Below are 19,592 nucleotides of genomic sequence, written 5' to 3'. Positions count from 1 at the left end.
GCAGACGGGCACATAGCCCTGCCTAGGGTTGTACACGGTGGAGATCAACGATTTCCGCGGCATACTAATTATGCTGGGACCGTTGCCAACGGGGATGCAGTTCCGGGACCAATTCACCCAGCACTTAGGATGGGATAAAATGCAGATATAAAAAGCAAAAGAAAAACAAATACCGAACGGAGATATATTGACTTGGGCCTAACGGCCGGGAGCGACGATCTTCTTCACGAAGCCGTCGAGAATACAACCCGTCCACTATTCGCTCTCGTTTCACACCTTTCCTAGACATACATCTACCTCCCACGGAATCGAGGCTAAATCAAGACATGACGCTAGACAATAGAGAAAAGATTTGAAACGCTCGGCAAGTGGATCATGGGTATACTACTGGGGTCCAGCTGATTTGAGATTTCTGACCTGGTTAGGGTTCAGAAACCCTTGAATTCCAACCCATGCCTATATTTCTCTTTGTTTCCCCCTTTTCTCTACACGCCTAGAACAGGCCGAGATTATTCTTGCTCACCTAGCAATGGCACGGGCCTCCATTGAGATTAAACGGGCCGAAAAGCTGAAATGAACTGGCGGATATGATAGACATGGTTCATATGCCACTGGTTCGATCAATTCATGATGTCTATTAAAAGACCTGAACAATATCTTTCCCTAGCTTTGCTGTGTCTTCTAGTACATTGATATAAACTTGACGGGATCCCATCCCCTATCCTCGACTTTGAACTTTTATATTTTATACTGTCTCTCAAACAATCTCTCCCTGTTGGCAACCTGCAACCTAGGATATCGACACTACAACAGTCTGGGGACTCAACTCCTTTCTCCTAACGGTTGAGTTTCCGACAGATCTGAGACCGCATTGCATTTAACGGCTCGACTTACAGCCCAATCCCCACCAAGACCAATCTCTTAACAGCCGCACCGCCGTGCCATTGCGACGCATAGCTGGTACTTGCGAGTCACTAGAGGCTTGTGACTACTCAGTACAGTTATTCAAAGCGGCTTTAGCCCTCGTCTTCCCTTGTGGTATCGCCTTCTGGTAGCCAATTTCCTGCTATCGTATGCATACGGTAAGTGATGCCCAATCAGTTCTCACCGTTCTGGTGAAACCTCTCCATATATAACAAAGCGCTAACCTCTCATAACGGTCAGCCCTGCAGATCTCCTCGAATTCTCCACACTATATCCAGTGTGTACTGGCCGACAAAGAGGAAACCTCCGGGATAGCGGTCGTCCACACCCAGCAACAACCCGCGTACAACACTCGCCAGTAGTTGCGGTGAAGCGTGGAAGACAATAACCCATCTAGCCTGCTCAGTATAATCTTTTTAATATTTCTATTTCTATTTTTGTCTGTGATCAATATGGCAGACGTTCTTGGTCTTCCTGTGCCGAAGTCATGGATTGGTTATCCGAAGGAGTACACCCATGAGCCAGGCGAGCTTATATCCTCCTACTCGTCGGACTTTTTTGGGAGTTCAGATGATCTTGATAAACAATTTCCCTCTTCCCCCATTGATTGGTACTCAGTCTTCTACCCCTCTACATCAAATTCCCCTCAGGACTCTCATTTGCTGCACCATCCTTCCCCATCACTTCAAACACAACAACGTCCTCGAAAGCCCCCCAACACGATGTTGAACCAGCGTCGTTTGCCGGGACATCCCATGCCTCCCATGGAGGGCAGGCGCTACACGCCCCTCCGAGGGGAAGGCCCTCGTACTTCTGCGTATTCGCAGAGCGTGTCTCCATTCACGACACAGCTGGACCTCAACAGCGCGCTTTCGACCAACAGAAGCACTTATTGTGAATCTGATCTTGACTCACTTGACCACTGTGATGAGCCTTTCACCACACGCACCGTGGAAACACACGCTGGGCTAGTTCACCCGGCACCACGGAGCAACATGTTCACGGTGGCTAGCAATCCCTTCCGCTTGGCCACTGAGGAAATTCCTTCTCTTTCATCATTTGGGTTCCCATGTACCCCGCGAGATGAGCAGGACTTTTCCAACTCTCAGTTCAATGTCCCAAACCCAGACATCGCCAACTACCCCATGAGCTCACCCCTCAATCAGTACCCCCACAACCCACATCTCGTGCCTTCATCTACCACGCGTCCAAATTCAAGGCCGGGAAATTGGGATGGGTATCTCACATGGCTTGGATGTGCTCCGTCTAACGATGATGATATCTGGTATCCTACTCTTGACCCTAGTGGGTCATCAGAGGATGGCGGCTGGCAAACCCACCACGGCTACAATGCACATTGGCCCGTCTCCAATGCATACACCAGCCCAAATGAATGCAATCAACCTGCACCCCATATCTATGGACCGAGTCATGGACTTCCCACGCCTCCCTTTGGACCTATGCCTATGACTTTGGCCCCATCTGTGCCCACCGGGCCTATGAGCCACATCTCCCATTTTCCAGCCTGTGGAGCCTACGTACCCTCCATTGAGGCTCCTCAATATCAACCCGAGCCACACTCAATGTATCTAGCAAAACCGCAGACAATTTCCTCTGCCACAGAATTCGGATCCCCCGACCAGAAATCATCAGAAAGCCTCAGTTCATCGTTCTCTCCCTCAACCAACGAAGAGGAACGATCCCCGCAGCAGAGCGGAGAAGATCAAGCCAGTATCGAGGCTGGCTTGCACTATACCGACGAGCGGAACACATTCCTCATCGACTGCAAGCGCCGCGGACTATCATACAAAGATATCAAGCGAGTTGGCGGGTTCAAAGAGGCAGAGTCTACATTGCGAGGCCGATACCGCACTCTCACCAAGTCTAAAGAGCAGCGCGTGCGAAAACCTAAATGGCAGGATAAGGATGTGAGTTAAGCAACCGTTCTTTGTTTACTTCTAAAATAATCTCGACTAACATGACCCCATTCCTACAGATCCGCCTCCTTTGCCAAGCCGTCACCATCCACACTGAAACACACGATGCTTACAGCTCACTGACTAACATCAGCATCAACATGAATAACCCACCAAAGGTATCTTGGAAAAAGGTTGCCGAGCACATTTGGGCGAATGGCGGATCTTATTATTTTGGCAATGCTACTTGCAAGAAGAAGTGGTGCGAGATTCACAACATCACACTTTGATTTGGTCCTTGGATGAATATCCTGGGAGTTAAGGGTGGATTGGTTTCTTTTGGCTCCCTTTTTTGCTTCTGATATGCAACGATTTTGCCAATAGGCAGATTGGCCTACATTTTGTATTTTGTTTGTATTCAGCTGGTCTGAGATTTTGTGTTGTAGCGTTGTCTTTGTATATTTTTCCTCTTGGTTACTTTTTGAAAGTTGGAATCTTGGCTACATATAATTAAGATTACGTTACCATGTGCTAGCTGATATCCCATGTGATAATTGTATATTTGGTGGTGATATGCCAAGTTGATTCAAGCATTCCAGTTGAATGACACTGCATATCGGAAGTCAGAGGATTAGGGGATTTGAGGAATTTGGGGTATGTAGCAGCTGGGTTAATCAGCAGTCTCTTGAGCGTTGTCTATTGTAAATATTAGTGCATTTGAGGGATTGTAGGAAGGTGCAGGAAGTCAAAGGCATATGTGATATAAATGGTCCTTCCAGTGAGAGCAGTTTCTATAACACTGGCCTATATAATTATGGGAGAGGTTACTAAGGTTGCTTTATGTTCTTGAACTTAGGGGATAGAGAGGTTGGTAATTGAAAAGTGCTACTTCTCTAGCATTGATGTTCACTTTGTATCATCAGGTTGCCAGTCGGCGGATCGTACTTCGTAGCAATCAACTCTCTCCCTCCTAACTATCTGGTCTCTGCACCCTGTATATGCCACATCACTTATCTATGCCATATACATTTGATACTTAGCACATGGTTGATTCCAACCCCATAAACGCACTGGCACCTCTTTTTTTCGAAATAATTTATGTAACTTGGGGCTTTTCCCATCACTCACTGATAAGTGAGTCTGCAGTTGTTCTAGTACTGAGTTTGATATAGAGACATGGAAGTTAATGGGTTATTCTTTACCTCTGGTCCTAGCACCCTCTCTTTCCTCAAACTATCTCCATCAATTCATCCTCCAAGGTTTGCTAAAGCTGGCTATTTCGACAGACACAATGGATAGCCCGCTGGAATGCAACAAAATCATCTAACAACAGCGCCACATAAGCCACGTAATTGCCGGTCACATCGTGGAGAGAGTATTAGACCTCAGGAATAAGGTAGATCGGCGGCACCGCATAGTACACAATGATCAGTAAGATCCCGAGCGCTTTGAGGTACTTTCCACTTGGATTAATTAAAAAATATTTTCCATCATGCCTTTATCCGTCCACGACAAGACCTACTTACTGCGCAACTGTTTGAATCCCTCAGTGGTCACATGATTTCCTATAGTAGTATATTAGATATCGCCTTTCGTCCTGTCATTCTACACAGTTCTGCAAACTTCATAATCGCACAAACAACACCGACCATCATCCAATTACGAACCAACCAATTTTCAGTTGTTGATCTACAGCTTACCCCACAATCTTACGCGATCGCAATGCGATAATGTGGGGATCTCCAACCCCACGACTTTGTTAAAACGCGGGTGAGGTTGTAGGAGGCACCTCACTTGTAATTGTTAGACGGCTTGCGCCGGTTAGTAGTGTTCATTTATCTCACATGATTCGATTTTCGTGGCCCGGCTAGTCATGTCTGATCCTGACGGATGTTGGTCCTCTGCCTCAGCAAAATAGCTTGCTCCTTTAGGGTTACCTGAGGTAAACAGTTCCTAAAGGTTTGTCTCCTGTATAAAGTATAACCCTGTTTCCTCCCCGCTTCTCGTTTCATCTGATAGTCATGGAATTATCGAATTTCATCATTAAATCGGTAGTTGACGTCTCGGATTTCATTAACCGGGGGCATCGATACCCGCTACCCCGGGCGGTCGCTCAATAGCCGTGGGGTAAAGAAAATGCAATAGCCGTGATGAACATCTACAACAGAGTCGGAAAAGAGATATTTAACTAATTCCGCCTTGCCAGTTTAGAACTAGAATTCTCGGAACAAGTTCTGCAATTTTTTCTTGTACTAATTGCCGTTGACCGTCATCAAATACCCTTAAACCCTATTCCAGCCACCGATCCGATCTATACAAACGCAAAAGTCCTCCCAAAATGTCGAAACCAATTGTCCTTCACCTTGGCGACGATATCCGCTGGAATCACGATCAATACAGCAAGTTCAAGAATGCCTTCGAGATCCGCCGGTCCTACAGCATGTCTCGGCCGGAGTTTATCCGAGCCCTAAAGGAGCGCCAATTCGGCGACTTCTTTGCTATCTACCGCCCATTTTGGAATACTGGTGGCGAGATGGGAAACTGGGATGAGGAGCTTGTCTCGCTACTCCCAGCGTCCTGCAAGGTCTATGCCAGTGCCGGCGCCGGCTTTGATTGGGTTGATACTGCAGCTTTGGCCAAGAAGGGTATGTATACAACGACCTGGGAACAATGAGGAAACCTGAGTCACGGACAAGCGGCTAACATTCATACTCTATCTAGGGGTTACTTACTGCAATGCCGCCGCTGCATGCACAGAATCCGTCGCTGACGCCGCCATCTGGCTCATTATCTCAACATTCCGTCTATTCTCTTGGTCACACGTTGCCGCACGCGCCGTAGATGCCGATGCCTTTGTCGATGCAAACCGCAATTTGGCTATGGTCTCACACAATCCCAATGGACATACACTTGGAATCATTGGATTTGGTCAAATTGGACGGCGTACTGCCGAAAAGGCCTTCCTGGCCATGAACATGAAGATTCATTATCACGACATCGTCCAGATGCCGGCACACTTGGAAGCCGTCTCAAAGGCAACATACCACAAGGACATGGATAGCCTTCTTGCTGTTTCAGACTGTGTAATGGTTGCGACACCGTTCAGCGGCGAGACACTGCTCAATGCATCTTTGCTGGCGAAGATGAAGACCGGCTCGCGACTGATCAACATTGCTCGTGGTAAGCTGCTTGATGAGAGTGCTCTTGTCGATGCTTTGAAGAGTGGTAAGCTCGCCGCCGCTGGCTTGGATGTGCACTATGATGAGCCACGAGTTAGCCCTGAACTTGCAGCTATGAAGAATGTCGAGATGATGGCCCACAATGCAGGTGCTTCAGTTGACTCACATATTGGATTCGAGAGGTTGGGTATGGAGAATATTGTTTCATTCTATCAGACTGGAAAGGCCGTTACGCCCGTTAATGCGCACCTAGTGGCTAAAGCGACAGGTTCAAAGTTATAGACATTGTTTTTATTCAAATGGTACCATCATTCATTGTTTACCTTCCTGCCCGCGCGTTGTACTCGACGCCTACCTTTCTAGTGTTTCGATTGCAGGCGGTTTGGGGAACTATAAATACGTGACAGACCCCAAACGATCTTTCTTTCTTACAACCACCTCCCATCTTCTCGCATCTTACCGTCTGAACAAGCTGCTTCTCCAAGCATCCCAATTCATCATCCAATCATCTCAAGCGTGTTGTAGTATACCTCCACGCCCGCCGACCCCCACCACACCATACTTCTCTCCCACCGGTGTCTGCACCACCGCAAAGTAAGTAAACAATTGATACATAGTTTCATCCCATGTATGAACCAATGAACAATATACTGACATGTCTTATCAATAGCATGAGCGAGCAGGCTGGCGAAGCTCCTCCCCCTCCCAACTCCACCCCCACCACCATGCGTGAAGCCTTCGAGGTGGGCATCATCAACCTCCGAGCCAGCATGGACCGCCGGCAGGCAATGGCCGAGGGTGCCATCCTCTTCGACATCACTGAGTTCGAGAGGCTGAGCGAGCGCATCTGGGACACCCGGATTGAGTTCGCCAACCAGATCCGCCGTTGGCCCGACCCCGAGGAGGCCGTCATCCTCGCCAACTTGTACCGCGAGTTGATCGGGACAATGCCCGACCAGGAAGGAGTGGTCCCCTGAGTGGGACATGGTCATGTCTTATGTTTCGAACCCTTCCCCACGCAGGTGGCTAGTCCATCTACGTGGGGCAGGGTTCATTAATGAAATTCAAATGCTGCCTCGCCAATTCTTTTTCTCATTATTAGTAGTAAAGTAACATACATCTCAAAGTAAACAAAAGGTATCATGCAACTCAGTAAACACAGTACATATCTGTCACCCCTTGTAGTCATTGTAGACTAGATCACCGCCTTAGTTCTTCATAACAGCCTGAGGTGGTTGGACGCGGGCCGGCGCTTGGATAATTGCCCCAGGGGAGTTAGGTCCGAATTGCTGTACAGGGCCTTCGTGTGGATGAATTGCTACTTGCACGCCGCAATTCGTACAGAAGTGATGGGAGTCATGGCACATTTCCATACAGAACGGTAGGAATGCACAGCAGATTCCGCCGAAGAGACAGCAACACACCGCCGCCATACTACAAAGTAAACGATAGATTAGCATCATCAGAAGCAAGACCGATCAGAAACTGAGCCGAGGATAGATCAGTACTCACTTTGTAGCGCTAGTGCTCTCTTTGTTCACCCTGGTCTGGACCTCATGGAAGCAAAACGGACAACAGATGCGTCCGGGCTCTTGACCAAGTTGCGCCAGTGTAATTACTCGCAGGGCGACTGGAACTTGCGGGCCAATTGGTGTGCCTTTCTCGTTGGTTTGAGGTAACGTAACAGCCGGAGCAGGAGTTGTAATTGCGTCTTTCTTGTGCCTGCTTCTGTTAGATCGGGCAGGTTTCTTTGGATCGGGATGCATACTCATCGTATTGTGGCGGAGGCTCGTTCTCTGCGGGTAGAATTGCCATTGGGTCGGATACCGGCAATGATCTTGTTGCTGTAGGTTCGGGTGTCGGGCTTGCTTCAGGGGCTGTCGGCGGCGCTGTGGCTAATTCTGCGGGCGACGCTGTGGACAATGATGTCGGCAATGCTGTGGGAACATCTGCAGGCGATGCTGTGGTATCCGCCGGCGCTGTATTTGGAACAGTCGGTGCATCTACTACGGAATCCGTCGCTGGACCGGCGGCCGCAACCGATGCAATTGGCACTGTTGATTCTTTGTTGTTTTCCATAGTGGGCAGTCCGTCCGTACCTCGATAAGTAAACAAAAATCAAGACCACTAAGTGCGAGGCCGTCGTTATTAAATATTACTTTAGCCAAAATGTGGGGTCCAAACTCAATACGAGAAGCACGGTGTATCAAGGGGAAGTTGAGGCTTAAACGCCATGAACGGCACAGCATAATGGTTTACACGGCCAATCAAGGGGGGACACGGGAATTAGACTAAGTATTTTGACGAATCATCATGAATTTTGTATAGATCACATGGTTGGCCCCCGGGTCTGCGCCCGGCCACGGACCCCTGTCTAGTGAGTTGTGTTAAATTGGGAAGATAAAGCATGAAATCTCTTGTGTAATGAGTCACGAGCGACCTGGTCTATTCTTGTTGTGCGGTTTATCTGGTTAGTCAATGTTTCACTTTCGCGTCTGGGCAATTATCGGAATTGTCGGTTTTTATGTTGTGGAGTACAATGGAGAAATTAACATGTCAATTTAAGTTTCACGACCGAGACTACCAGCATGATTCACAGCTAATAATTATCAGAAGGAACCTTGGAAGTATGGCAGGTAAAATCAATACAGTCTGCGGAAAACAAAGAGCTATCATGTGAAAATACGGGCCCGTATGAATTAGGCCTAGTAAACCTAGTAAATATAACATTGGGAGCTAGGCGGATTATACGAGGTAGTTGCCAGGTAGCGTCGTCGTCGTCGTCGTCGTCGCCGTCGCAGCCGCCGCCGGCGATGACTATGTTGATGGCGATTCGCACATAGGGCGACCAGCCCATTCGCTCTCGTCTCCGACAAAAGAACGCATCTGCGAGACTTCATTTTTACCAAAGTTCATTCGCATATCCACCACCTTTACGCCCAGACAGCCAAGATAAATGGAGCCGCCAATGAAACCATCATCCCCTCCCACGATGCACCCCACCAAGCGAAGAAGTTGACGAACATCACCGCCGCCATCGGGCTGCAGGCTATGTGAGATCCCGAACTTCCACGGTAAGTTATAACTACCTACCATCATGACAAACAGCCTACCGAATGATATCCGCCAAGATAATGGCCTCTCGATCAAATCCATCTCACAAGACCGTCGGAGAAAGCTACATCTGCTAGGCGAAGATATTGTCTATCAGGCTTACTTGCAGCAGTGCTCGCCCGTTTTCCAAAGTCGATTCCGCCGCTCTACAAACAATGGTCAGAAGCAATTGGGGTTCCTGGAATCACGTGCATCCAGCGGCATGTTCCACTTTCACTCAGATTTACAACAAAAGACCGTCGGAGAAAGCTATATCTGAGGGAAGAATATCTGCTCTATCAAGGTATACTTACGGCAACGCCGACTCGTCTTCCGAAACCGATTCAGCCGCTCTACAATCAATTGGACGCAAGTAATTGGGGTTTGTGGAGTCACGTGCGACACTCCCGGCACCTGCCTATCAAGGAAGGTGTTCATTTCTGCGGGTATATCTTCTTTGTTTCCGCCTTCAACATCTGCCGGTCTTTGGTATTTCGCTTCTCGCTTCTCGCTTCTCGCAGCTCGTGTTTGGCCTAGCTCGGGGCTCACGCAATACACCGAAAAGAAGGGAACTGGTGAAAACGTCTACCCCTTCTCCTACACAAGTTTAGACGAAGGTTCTACATCTCTAATGATCTAATTTCCTCTATCTGGTGCTTTTGATTGTTAGTTTATCTATGGCCCTTGAAAACTCATGGAGAACAGGCAGGATGGATATATCTCAACAAAGGGAATATCCATGGATGTCTCTGGCTAGTACAGTGGATTTGCCTTTGGGTGGATTGGGCTGCTGTCAGCATCGACGGCGCTATTGTCTTTCTCTGTGACGCCAGTCAATGTTTCTGGCCCATTGACTGTCTTCCAAGTCTCTTGATGAACTGGTGGTAAAAGCTCCTCAAGAACGAGGGCCTCTCATCCCTGTGGCTAACATGATCACTCCCCACAACATTTATGGTAAATCCCTTTCTACCTGCATCCATGAACTCAATACTGGTATCCCGAGGAAACCTTGGAAGCTTCAGTGGATTACTAGATGCTTCGGGTACTTCCATGGATGCAGGCAGTGACTTGGGACATTGTCCTTTATGAGAGACCTCTCTATCTTGTCCTTGCTGCATATTCAGAATCCAGATTTTTCCATCTTCCAATCTCTCTCCCTGTGTATGCAGCATAAAAAACAAGCTATGTATGTATTTTCCATTGGAAGATCTTGACCAAATTCATTTTGATATCGTGTAGATGAGAGAAATACAAGACTAGATATGTATTCAATTTGTACATTGTACATCCCAACTCAATTCCACTCCGGGTATTTGATTCTGGCATGCAAGTATTCTACCACATCCACCGAGTAGCTATACAACAACTCCAGAAAACTATTCACAGCGAAGGCCCACGAGAATCCGTACGAGGATATCCAATCGTAGCAAGAACTTGCGTCAAATTCTCCGGATTCTCACGCAAAGCATCCCACTCGCTCTCAGCTTTAACCATCAACGTCGCAGCAAGGATAGTACCATTCAGGGAGAGCACGCCGGGATCAACGATATCGCGCGTCGCCGCGCTGTCGACGGGGACAAGTGCGGTTTCCTGTCTGCGCGGGCAGATCATCATCGTCGAGCGGGTCATGGCCAGGTTGTAGCTTATAGACGCTGGTCCCTGTGTGGGAAGGGTCTCAGTGTCCTGGCTCGGTGTTCGTCCGCGCGTCGCTGCGGCCGCGGCCTTGTAGATAGTGAGGTAAATTGCGTGCAGGGTTTCAGCGGAGGGGTTTGGAGGGATTGGGAGGGCGAAGTGGGCGAAGGGGAGACCTGGCAGGTGCTGGAACTTCGGTGTTGGGGAAGGTGAGGTTGGTTGGGAGGTGAGGAGGTCGATCAGCGGGTGCCAGGACTCCGACCCTGGCTGACGCATTGCTTCGACGGGGAGGAATTGGAGATGGCGGTGTGGTTGGCTTGCGCCGCTGTCGTCGCCGGAGTTGAAGAAGGCGAAGAGGCTCTTTGAAGACGAGCCGGTTGCGGATCGAGAGCCATCGTCGTCGGTGTTCCAGGCTTTTAAACACTCGTATGTAGCTTCGAGATCGGCTTTATCGAGGATATCTGTCTGCGCTTGCCAGTCTTTTGTCACGAGGAGGAAGTGGTTTGGGATCACGGGAAACTTGTTGAGGATGAGGTTGTAGGCGGGGTTCTCGGGCGGGAATTGGGCGATCAGAAGATCTGGAGATGGATTCTCGAAGGGGTCGAGCTTTGGTATTTTCGGGCCATTGTCGGGTTTCAAATTGGAGGGTTTCTTTGCCAGGGCAGGGCAGTAGCGAAGTTGGTACTGGGTTTGCGGGTTAGAGCTGCCGTGGTCGGAGTCTTATCGTCACTCACTGATATCCCTGCGGCATTAATGATGGACAGATGGGTTGAGGAGAACACAAGATGCCCGGTATCTTTAGCAGCTGTAAAGCGTCTTGCGACGAGGGTGGGGAGAGATTCTGAAAGTCCTAATTGCATCGTGGAGGTTGAATGGAGTTGAGACCGGGGGAGATGGCAGAACATGGGGGTGGAGATCGGCAGATGAGGTTCTACCTTTGCCTTCTTTTAGGCTTTCTACTTTTTTACACTATACAGTTGTAGCTGTTTACTCAAGGAATTTATAAGATGGAATGTTGTTTTGTTTAATCAATTTCCAATTAGACACTCATTTCAGTTTCTAATTAATAGTGTCTTGATAGGATCCCGACCAGCAGGATCTGGCATACAGGCATATAAGACCAGCCTGAAGACAAGACAGAAAAGCAGAAAGTCATTCAAACGTATCAGTCCCAAGGTATCATCCATAATCCGCATTCGGACAAATCGCTCATCAAGACGCCACTGCGGTACGGAAACATGGGACAGAAAAATAGACACGAAGGGGAGGAAGATAGGGAGTAGGGAGTAAGGAGTAAAAGGGAAAAAAACACAAAAGGAAGTCATTTAAGCCATTAATTCATTGAGGGAAATCTCATCATCATGGGACAGTTCTGGCAATAGCATCGCTGGCTGACCCATAATATGAGGCGAAGGACCGTTCATCCAAGGACCACGCTCCTCCTCGGTGGCACTCAGCACACCCTCAGCGCGCTTCATCGTCTCGACATCCAGATCGGTAACGTAGGCGTCACGGTTGGTGCCATCGCCCGCACCACCGGGGAGTCTGAGACGGACCTCGAACTCATTATTGAGCATCATCTCGTCTTTCCACAGACGGCGCTGGCCATCAAAGACACACAGCACGCGCTTCTTGGTCTTCATGCTGCTGCTAGGGCACCCCCAAGACTGGGGGTAGTTGCCGCGGTTATTGCGACGACGGGTTGGGACAGTGCGGGGGGCCTTAGAGGAATGCTTGGAGATGGCATTCCCGGAGCCGATAATAGGGCGGGAGGCGGGGATGTTCCCCTTTGATGATCTAGGCTTGGTCTTCAAACCGCGCCAGTTGGAGGGGTCGTGGGTATCGTCGTCGTCTTGGTCTTCGTAATCGTCGAATTGGTCGACCGAGCCAGGCGCGTCAAGTAGCTGGTGCTTCTCCATGGTCTTTTTGACCTCCTCGTCTGAAGCGACCTCTGCCAGACGCTGCTGGTTGATGGCCTCCGAGGGCTCTTCTTGCTGCACAACGCGGAGAACACAGTCGTCCAGATGCTCGTAGAAGTCCTGCGCGTTGCTGAAGGTCGATGAACAGGTTGAGCACTTTCCTGTTGCATCGGGGCTATAGTTGGTGCCCTTCTTCGCTGCCCCGGGGCTGCGCTTCCGGCAGTTTGGTGGGGTTTGTTCCACACCGTGAACGGAGGTCAGGTGGCGCTTGAAGACGTCGGCGCGGTTGAAGCTCTTTTCCGCGGGGGAACCGGAGCCCGGGCAGAAACCGCATACCATGGTTCCTTTGTAGTGGGTCAGGGTGTGGCGGTTCTTGTCGTACTTGCGGGCGAAGCCCTTGATGTGGTACTCGCAGTTCAGGATTGGGCACTTCTCTGGTCGCTCAGACTGGTGAGTCAACATGTGGGCTTTCAGGTCTTTGAAGACTCTGCCACAGTCAGGGTGTGGGCAGCGGCCTTTTTCTTTGGTGTCTTCGTCTGGCTCGATGCTGCTCAGCGCCGGGCTGTGTTGCGAGCGCCGGGAGTGAATTGACGAGATGGACGATCGTCGATCATAGATCGATAGGGGTCGTGAATGCGACCTGTGTGGGACCATGAGGGGAGATGGTCCAGTGTGTTGTAATGGGTGTGAGTGTGGGGAGGTGTGGTGGTCTGCGATGTCATTATATGGGAGAGGCGACGGGGCGGGAGAGTGAGAAATGTAATTGGGTGGCACGTTGGAGTAAGAAGAGGTGGGTTGGTCGGGATATGAGATAGTCGGGGTGATTCCAGGTCCATGTTGCGCCGGTTGGATCAATGAGGGATCTGGTATGCATTGTCAGTATACCAGACAGCTTTTGCGATTGATTATCAAAACATACCGACAAAAGGGTCCGGGAACTTTTCTTGATAGGGCATATCCATGTCCAACGTACTGCCCATGTACTCCTGAGAGAAAAGGTCGTTCATCACTGCGGCTGGCAAACCCAATCCGTGGTTCGTATTCACCCAGTTCTCCTGGAAGGCATGCGCGGTTCCCGAGTATGGTGATCCCATGGCCGAAGAAGATGCGCTAGCAATGGATTGCCCTGAGGTAGCAGACCCGGTGGGAATATATGGCTCAGCAGAGTGAGAGGCAGAAATCGAAGGGGGTGTGGCTGGTATAGAAGAAAAATATGTAGGATTTTGCAGATCTGCAGACTCCAACAAAGGGTGGGTATCGTAGTAGGAATTGGAAGCAGGGGCCATCTCATGGCCTTGTGAGTAGTTGGGAAGACTCTCAACGGGGAAAGAGAACATAGAGGGATCCATGGTCATGGGATCGAAGTATGGAAGTTGCTTAGGCCGGGTAGCTTCGAGGGCCATCATCTTGGGTCGAGCGTGGAAAGGAAAGAGAGTGAAATCGGGGTGGGATTCAAAGGTCGTCATCTCCTTGGTTAAGCAATGCAATGCGCGATGGCGATCCTAGACATAGAAAAAACTAGTCAGTACATGCTATTTCAGAGAATTGCAATTTTGCGACGCATGGACATACCGGTGATAAGGTTTCTGGGTGAGATCGCGGCCCGCTCGGCTAACCAAAGACGCAGACCACGAAAATGAGGCAACGTGCGCAATTGACAGAGAGAATAGGTTCTCATGCAAGGAGGTAAGGAGGTACACTATATCGCGAGGCAGGGAGGTCACATCCAAGATGTAACTCCACAGACACGGGTAGTGTAGCAATGTCGATCGACAGAGAACAGGCGAGGGAGACAAGGTTTAATAAGCGTATTCCCGAAATGATCGAAGACGAGGATTGCGCTAGATCGTCAAGTGATATAAATTCATGACAGACTTGGGGGAGGGAGGAGAGGATATTATAGATTATCAAAGAGGAGGAAGCATTGTCAAATGGTGACGATGGGCCCGCCCTACAGTAGTTAGTTATAGTCTTGTGTCTAGAATTATATTTTTATTTTTTATTTTTTTAAGAGAAAAAGGAAAAAAAAGAAAAAAGGAAATTGAAAATTGAAAATTGAATTGAATTAAAAATGAAATGAAAAATGAAAAAAAGACTACTCCAGAGTAAACAAAAAAAAGCAAATAATACATAAAATAATATAATATAATATAATATAATATAATATAATGTCATACCATTACATACCGTATTTTTTTTTGGCACGAACCAGTATGAACGTGTTGGGGCTGTGAACAGGGACAGGGAAACTTAGCGCCCATGCAGATAAATTTGGGACCCTCGGGCTATTATTACTATCTGCACATGGGAATCCTCGAACATGGGTCTATATCTGGTCTGGACATTATTCTATTATTTTCAAGTAGGTAATTACTGTCGATTAGTAATGTTGTACCTCTATCTGCTCTAACCTCAGAGGACATTTCAAATCAAAGGAAGAGACTTGTGTACACACTATTTTGTACTATAGTATGCACGGTACCCCCGTACTCCATAGTTGTTTTGTCTAGGCCATCGGCTCAGCCTTCGTCAGGCGCCCAATCTCTGCGATCCCGTCAATAGTCAATATATAACCCACTATATAGTCGTTATGGGTTCTGACAGCTCGCCTACCTTTATCCACTTCTGGCTCATTCCGCCCTACGAGATATGTACGATTTCTGAATATTTATTCCGGAATTCCGGTGGAAGCAAATATTGGTTTTTCCCAAAGTACCTGCATTGAGATAGATCGTCCATCGTGCTCATAAGAACCAAATTGGTCGATGGTGCATATTGAGATGAAAAGCAATTATAAAGTTGCTGGGTCCTTTTGCTTCGAAACCTCTGCAACACAAATTAGATTTTTGACGGGTATCAGGAGAAGCCTCCTGTCAGAAAGTCAACCGTTGCACGAGAATGAATTGCAATATACGGAGTATAATGATTAATTGCTATTTTTCTTGTCATCGGCACCTCCGTTCTGCATAGTAGGGGCTCGCTCCCGTGGTCTTGGCGGCCCCTTTTCCCCCAGACCCTCTTTAGCCTCGTCACCCCGGTATGCATATACGCATATACGTGTGGACCAGCTTATTAGGGTATAGAATGAAAATCAACATCTAAAGGGGGGAGAAATGTCTATCTTGTACTCACCAAAAATGTTCTATCCCGCCAGTGCGGTTCAGACTACTCCATACCCATCCAACTCTCTTTACATCAAATCAGGGTAGGAGGAAGAGCGGGACTACGGATTAGTACAGTATACAAGCATAAAGTAAGACAAGCAGAAAGTATAATAGACCCAGATCTGGGGATGTACCCTTTTTCTGGGAGAACTAGGAAGCAAAAAAGGACAAGGATGAGTTTGGGGAATGTAAGAAAAGACGAGAAAGGACAGTACAGAGTACTCCGTATGGAGAACACATAAATACAAATACAAATCGAAATCGAAATTCCACGAGTTCGGTCGATCCGTGACGGGACCCCATTCACTTAGCGTCCCCTCCATAACTCGGCAGGCCAACCGCGTGCTCAGAGGGTGATTGGCCCATGTGTCACGACCCAATGAGAAATGAAATGAGGGATTTCTAACTCCCCTCCAATCAGAGCCCTGAAAGACCTTCCGAGGACTTGGTGGGCATTCCTTAGGGCGGTCGGCTGGGTGGGTTCGTGTCTGTGTCTCCCGCTATCCCTTATTAGTAACCATGATAGGCGATCATTACAGCATGTTGTATCAAGGATGATTTTTTTTTCTGATTGTTCTCCTCGGATTTCCTCGGCTGCTGTACAAGAGCCGCATTCTTTTTTGTGATCGTGATTTGGCCTGCTTCTTTTCGGTTGCCTTTTGCGCGATTTCCTAATTAGTAAATCAGGGCAACAGTTCTCCCCTCCTTGTTGTATTTACAACTCACAGGATACTATTAATCTGTCACGGCATACATCGTATGTCTACAGATAAATCTCGTACATCCCTTGATCACTAGGTGTTACATATCCGAAGAGAACTAATGGTGGGTCTACCCAAAATGGATAGATGAATGTCAATCTACAACATAATTTTTTTTTTCCGGATGCACGGTGATAAAGTGACATTTCTCATTTTTAAGTCAAAGTTGGAGCTTCAATTGCAGATTAATAATATGGGCTTGGTTGTTAAGATCCCATCCCTTAATGTAGTGTTGACAAAACAACACCAAGGTGATTAAAATACCAGGGAAAGAAAACAGAACCTGTCTCGGCCCCTTAGACCCCCTCTCCGCATTTCCCATTGACCATACTGTATTCATCTAGACTATCTACACTAATTACGCCATATAGCCCTAGCCGGTACAAGGGGGGAGAGTGCGAGCTGTCATTCGGAGTGTCCGTGTTTGGCACCAAAATACAACTAGCGCCACATATGCCTAAGCCACAGACCCATACGGGTCTGTCCCCAATCATAAGCGAAAAAAGGGCGTTCTTGGAATTCGTCACATAGCCAAACAACATAGACAATTGTTGATCCACATCCCTGAAAATCAAGGCGCAGCTGGATAAATTACACCGCTGACTGGGGGAGTTCGTATTTATCGGCGATCCCGGTGGTAAAACCCCCGTGCATTAAATGGATCTATTCCCAGACTAGTTAACAGTCATGTATGCACAGTCTAAATTTTTAGATGCTAAACTGGGGGAATGAAGTCATATCCGGCCCGTGTGTTGGGTTTGACCGATTCTTCTACCCAGGTTTTGCGGGTTTGGAAGCCTTGGCCTAGTTAAACTGGCGGTCGGCATCTGGGGATTTGCCTTTCGCCCAGGCTTTGACATATGTACCTACCCGGGCAATGGGTTCATAATTGCAGGCGCTAACTTCCCGTTAACCATAATTATTCTAATGGTGAACGGCTACGGAGTACTCCGTACTCCGTACTTTGTACAAAGATATGTCGTATGTAACAAATAATTGTCGTTACTGGTGATTTTCAACGTCCACGTCAAACATACACTCAAAAACGTCCTCAAGCGCATCAGCCAGTCAGCACCAAGAAATGGCTGTTGATCAAGACTGTCAGTCCTTCACACGTGTGATGGGGGTATCCTACTTGATCCAATTGTGTTTGAATTTGCTATCCCCCTTTTTCTTTTGGCCCCCAACTTGTTAGATATTCCCGCTAAAACACTGAAACATACGTAAAGCCACGCATTTGAATCTCACATTCCAGGATCTTCTTTGCTTACGAGGATGATTAGAGTAGCCAAGACCCTGCCGTCACCACGGCATCGGGACGGCCGTATTCCCGCCCGCTTCCGAAATTGAGACTTGGGATGGGATATTGGCCCTCCTGAGATAACATGTATTCCAAAGGGGAGCCTAGTCCGGCGACTCCGAAGACTTCCCCTGTAGGTCTACCATCTCGAAATTAAAAATACGATAAGTAAAGAGGCTCTTAATTAGCCTTATTGCCACCCCTCCAAGATTGGTGGATGAGAGATGCCCAATGCGTCAATCCTGGCGTTTTGGAAATGAGGTGCCAAACATCCAACCAATTTGGAATATGTACCTGGGTGTAGTCCGAGAGCCGCCGGCCCATGGTTGACTCGAACGGAACCATGGAACTCCCAACTTTCTTTTACCACGTTATATTCCAAAGTTGTAACTGTACCTACATAGGTACATACTTAGGTACGTATCTAGGTACTTTCAACTTCAGTATTTGTCATTCGTGCTCGGATCACCCTCGGACCAGAGATGATCTCCAGAGTGGCAAATGTCATCCCCCAGAGCTTGGTAATCCCCCAGTTTCGTAGTTTATTACCAAAAACCAAAACCGGTCCAAGAATGAACCAACTCTAAAGTAAGCGGTTAGACATCGCAGGTGCAGTAAAAATCCAAAAATGCCACATCTAGGTTCTAAGGTTCTAAACTCAGTCCATTACTGACCCTGAACCTACTCGGCCAACTACCGAGCGCAAAAGTTGAGCCTCTCATGCTATTCGCAGCATCGTATATACCAACTGCGGCCCTAAGCCCTACAGGGGGAGTGGGCAGGATGGGGGGTGGGGGGGAGGTTTAATCCCTGCCGCCCTCGTGGTGTTTCTAAAAACAGAAGTGAAACGGGGTGAAACAACCCGAGGAGGAAAGGATTAACATCAACGAGGCGATCATATATGCATAGCCAACCCAGTCTGGTCCGGGGATTCCGGATAAGGCAGGTAGGTTTTTTTTAGGAACACATGCAAGTGCACGGCATAAAAGACTAAACTATTTTGATGCATATTTATTATTCTTATCTATATGGTTACATTCCTGGAGTTGGCAAAGTTGGCGAAGGCATGGTTCATGGTTTATTTGGTCCCCGCTGATAGTCGTACAGACTTTGAACTTACCATACCACATCCATGCTTATTTCCATACAGTCCTTCCTCAGTTGGTTTATATCGTTTTATTGTTTGGGTGTAAACGTTTCGGACCCCAAATCTTGGCCACGTGTGTGGACAGGGTTGGTGGCCCCCACGAACGCCATTTGTATTGTATAGCCCCTATCGGGTTTGTAATAAGCGCTTCACAAGGACTTGTATTATTGCGTCTTTTTCCAACAATCATCTTCCAACTTGTACAAAGAGGCCTATCCGGCATTTAGCGCTGTTGACTTGCCGATTCAAAGCAAACAATCCCTGCCGATCATCTAGTGCACGGTTAACATTTCCAATTTCCAACAACTATGTACCAACTTGTTGGATTTTCAACCGTAACTTAATATCGGTCTGGTCGGTTCGGGATCCATTCGCCCGGTACGCAGTACTTGAGGGGTGTTTCAAGAAGCGATATTTGTGGACCTCAACCGCGCACCACAAAATGACCAGACTTATAACATACAGGGATATTCCTTGTCCATAAATCAAAGCTTTCTAGAAACCGCCAGGAATCCCTTGTAAGCTGTACGACGGAATGGCCGCGACTGCGCCATGTC

The 19,592-nt window shown here is 48.1% G+C and overlaps 6 protein-coding genes across 6 annotated transcripts; 3 read left to right on the top strand and 3 right to left on the bottom strand.

Moving 5' to 3' along the window:
* Positions 1-1,376: 1,376 nt before the first annotated feature.
* N7455_008721 (uncharacterized protein) lies at positions 1,377-3,130 on the top strand (the record flags this gene model as incomplete). Its single annotated transcript, XM_040957896.2, has 2 exons — positions 1,377-2,852; positions 2,921-3,130. 2 exons carry the CDS (start codon positions 1,377-1,379, stop codon positions 3,128-3,130), a joined length of 1,686 nt encoding a protein of 561 aa, XP_040811651.2.
* Positions 3,131-5,178: 2,048 nt separating this feature from the next.
* N7455_008720 (D-mandelate dehydrogenase-like dehydrogenase) lies at positions 5,179-6,996 on the top strand (the record flags this gene model as incomplete). Its single annotated transcript, XM_065605950.1, has 4 exons — positions 5,179-5,485; positions 5,562-6,287; positions 6,427-6,613; positions 6,690-6,996. The coding sequence occupies 4 exons, from the start codon at positions 5,179-5,181 to the stop codon at positions 6,994-6,996; spliced, it is 1,527 nt and encodes a 508-aa protein (XP_065460899.1).
* A 231-nt stretch (positions 6,997-7,227) lies between these two features.
* N7455_008719 (LITAF-like zinc ribbon domain-containing protein) lies at positions 7,228-8,098 on the bottom strand (the record flags this gene model as incomplete). Its single annotated transcript, XM_040957930.2, has 3 exons — positions 7,228-7,453; positions 7,532-7,741; positions 7,788-8,098. 3 exons carry the CDS (start codon positions 8,096-8,098, stop codon positions 7,228-7,230), a joined length of 747 nt encoding a protein of 248 aa, XP_040811639.2.
* Positions 8,099-9,116: 1,018 nt separating this feature from the next.
* On the top strand, positions 9,117-9,392 carry N7455_008718 (uncharacterized protein; the record flags this gene model as incomplete). Its single annotated transcript, XM_065605949.1, has 1 exon — positions 9,117-9,392. One exon carries the CDS (start codon positions 9,117-9,119, stop codon positions 9,390-9,392), a length of 276 nt encoding a protein of 91 aa, XP_065460898.1.
* A 1,091-nt stretch (positions 9,393-10,483) lies between these two features.
* N7455_008717 (uncharacterized protein) lies at positions 10,484-11,622 on the bottom strand. Its single transcript, XM_040957848.2, has 2 exons — positions 11,479-11,622; positions 10,484-11,428 (listed from the first exon to the last, which is right to left on the bottom strand). Exons 1-2 carry the CDS (start codon positions 11,602-11,604, stop codon positions 10,493-10,495), a joined length of 1,062 nt encoding a protein of 353 aa, XP_040811641.2. The 5' UTR covers positions 11,605-11,622; the 3' UTR covers positions 10,484-10,492.
* A 432-nt stretch (positions 11,623-12,054) lies between these two features.
* On the bottom strand, positions 12,055-14,652 carry zfpA (uncharacterized protein). Its single transcript, XM_040957902.2, has 3 exons — positions 14,236-14,652; positions 13,583-14,165; positions 12,055-13,526 (listed from the first exon to the last, which is right to left on the bottom strand). The coding sequence occupies exons 2-3, from the start codon at positions 14,127-14,129 to the stop codon at positions 12,070-12,072; spliced, it is 2,004 nt and encodes a 667-aa protein (XP_040811595.2). The 5' UTR covers positions 14,130-14,165; positions 14,236-14,652; the 3' UTR covers positions 12,055-12,069.
* Positions 14,653-19,592: the final 4,940 nt, after the last annotated feature.

The sequence above is a fragment of the Penicillium solitum genome (assembly GCF_028829755.1).
Source record: "Penicillium solitum strain IBT 25940 chromosome Unknown utg000005l_segment0_segment0, whole genome shotgun sequence".
Classification (NCBI taxonomy): Eukaryota; Fungi; Ascomycota; class Eurotiomycetes; order Eurotiales; family Aspergillaceae; genus Penicillium; species Penicillium solitum.
This window is presented reverse-complemented; position numbering and strand designations above follow the sequence as displayed.

Bases quoted from the DNA above. Each gene is read 5' to 3' on its own strand.
- N7455_008717 (XM_040957848.2), bottom strand. From the start codon at position 11,604: ATGCAATTAGGACTTTCAGAATCTCTCCCCACCCTCGTCGCAAGACGC. The intron at 11,429-11,478 runs GTGAGTGACGAT...CCGCAAACCCAG, and splicing joins TTAATGCCGCAGGGATATCA to TACCAACTTCGCTACTGCCC.
- zfpA (XM_040957902.2), bottom strand. From the start codon at position 14,129: ATGACGACCTTTGAATCCCACCCCGATTTCACTCTCTTTCCTTTCCAC. The intron at 13,527-13,582 runs GTATGTTTTGAT...AATGCATACCAG, and splicing joins GTTCCCGGACCCTTTTGTCG to ATCCCTCATTGATCCAACCG.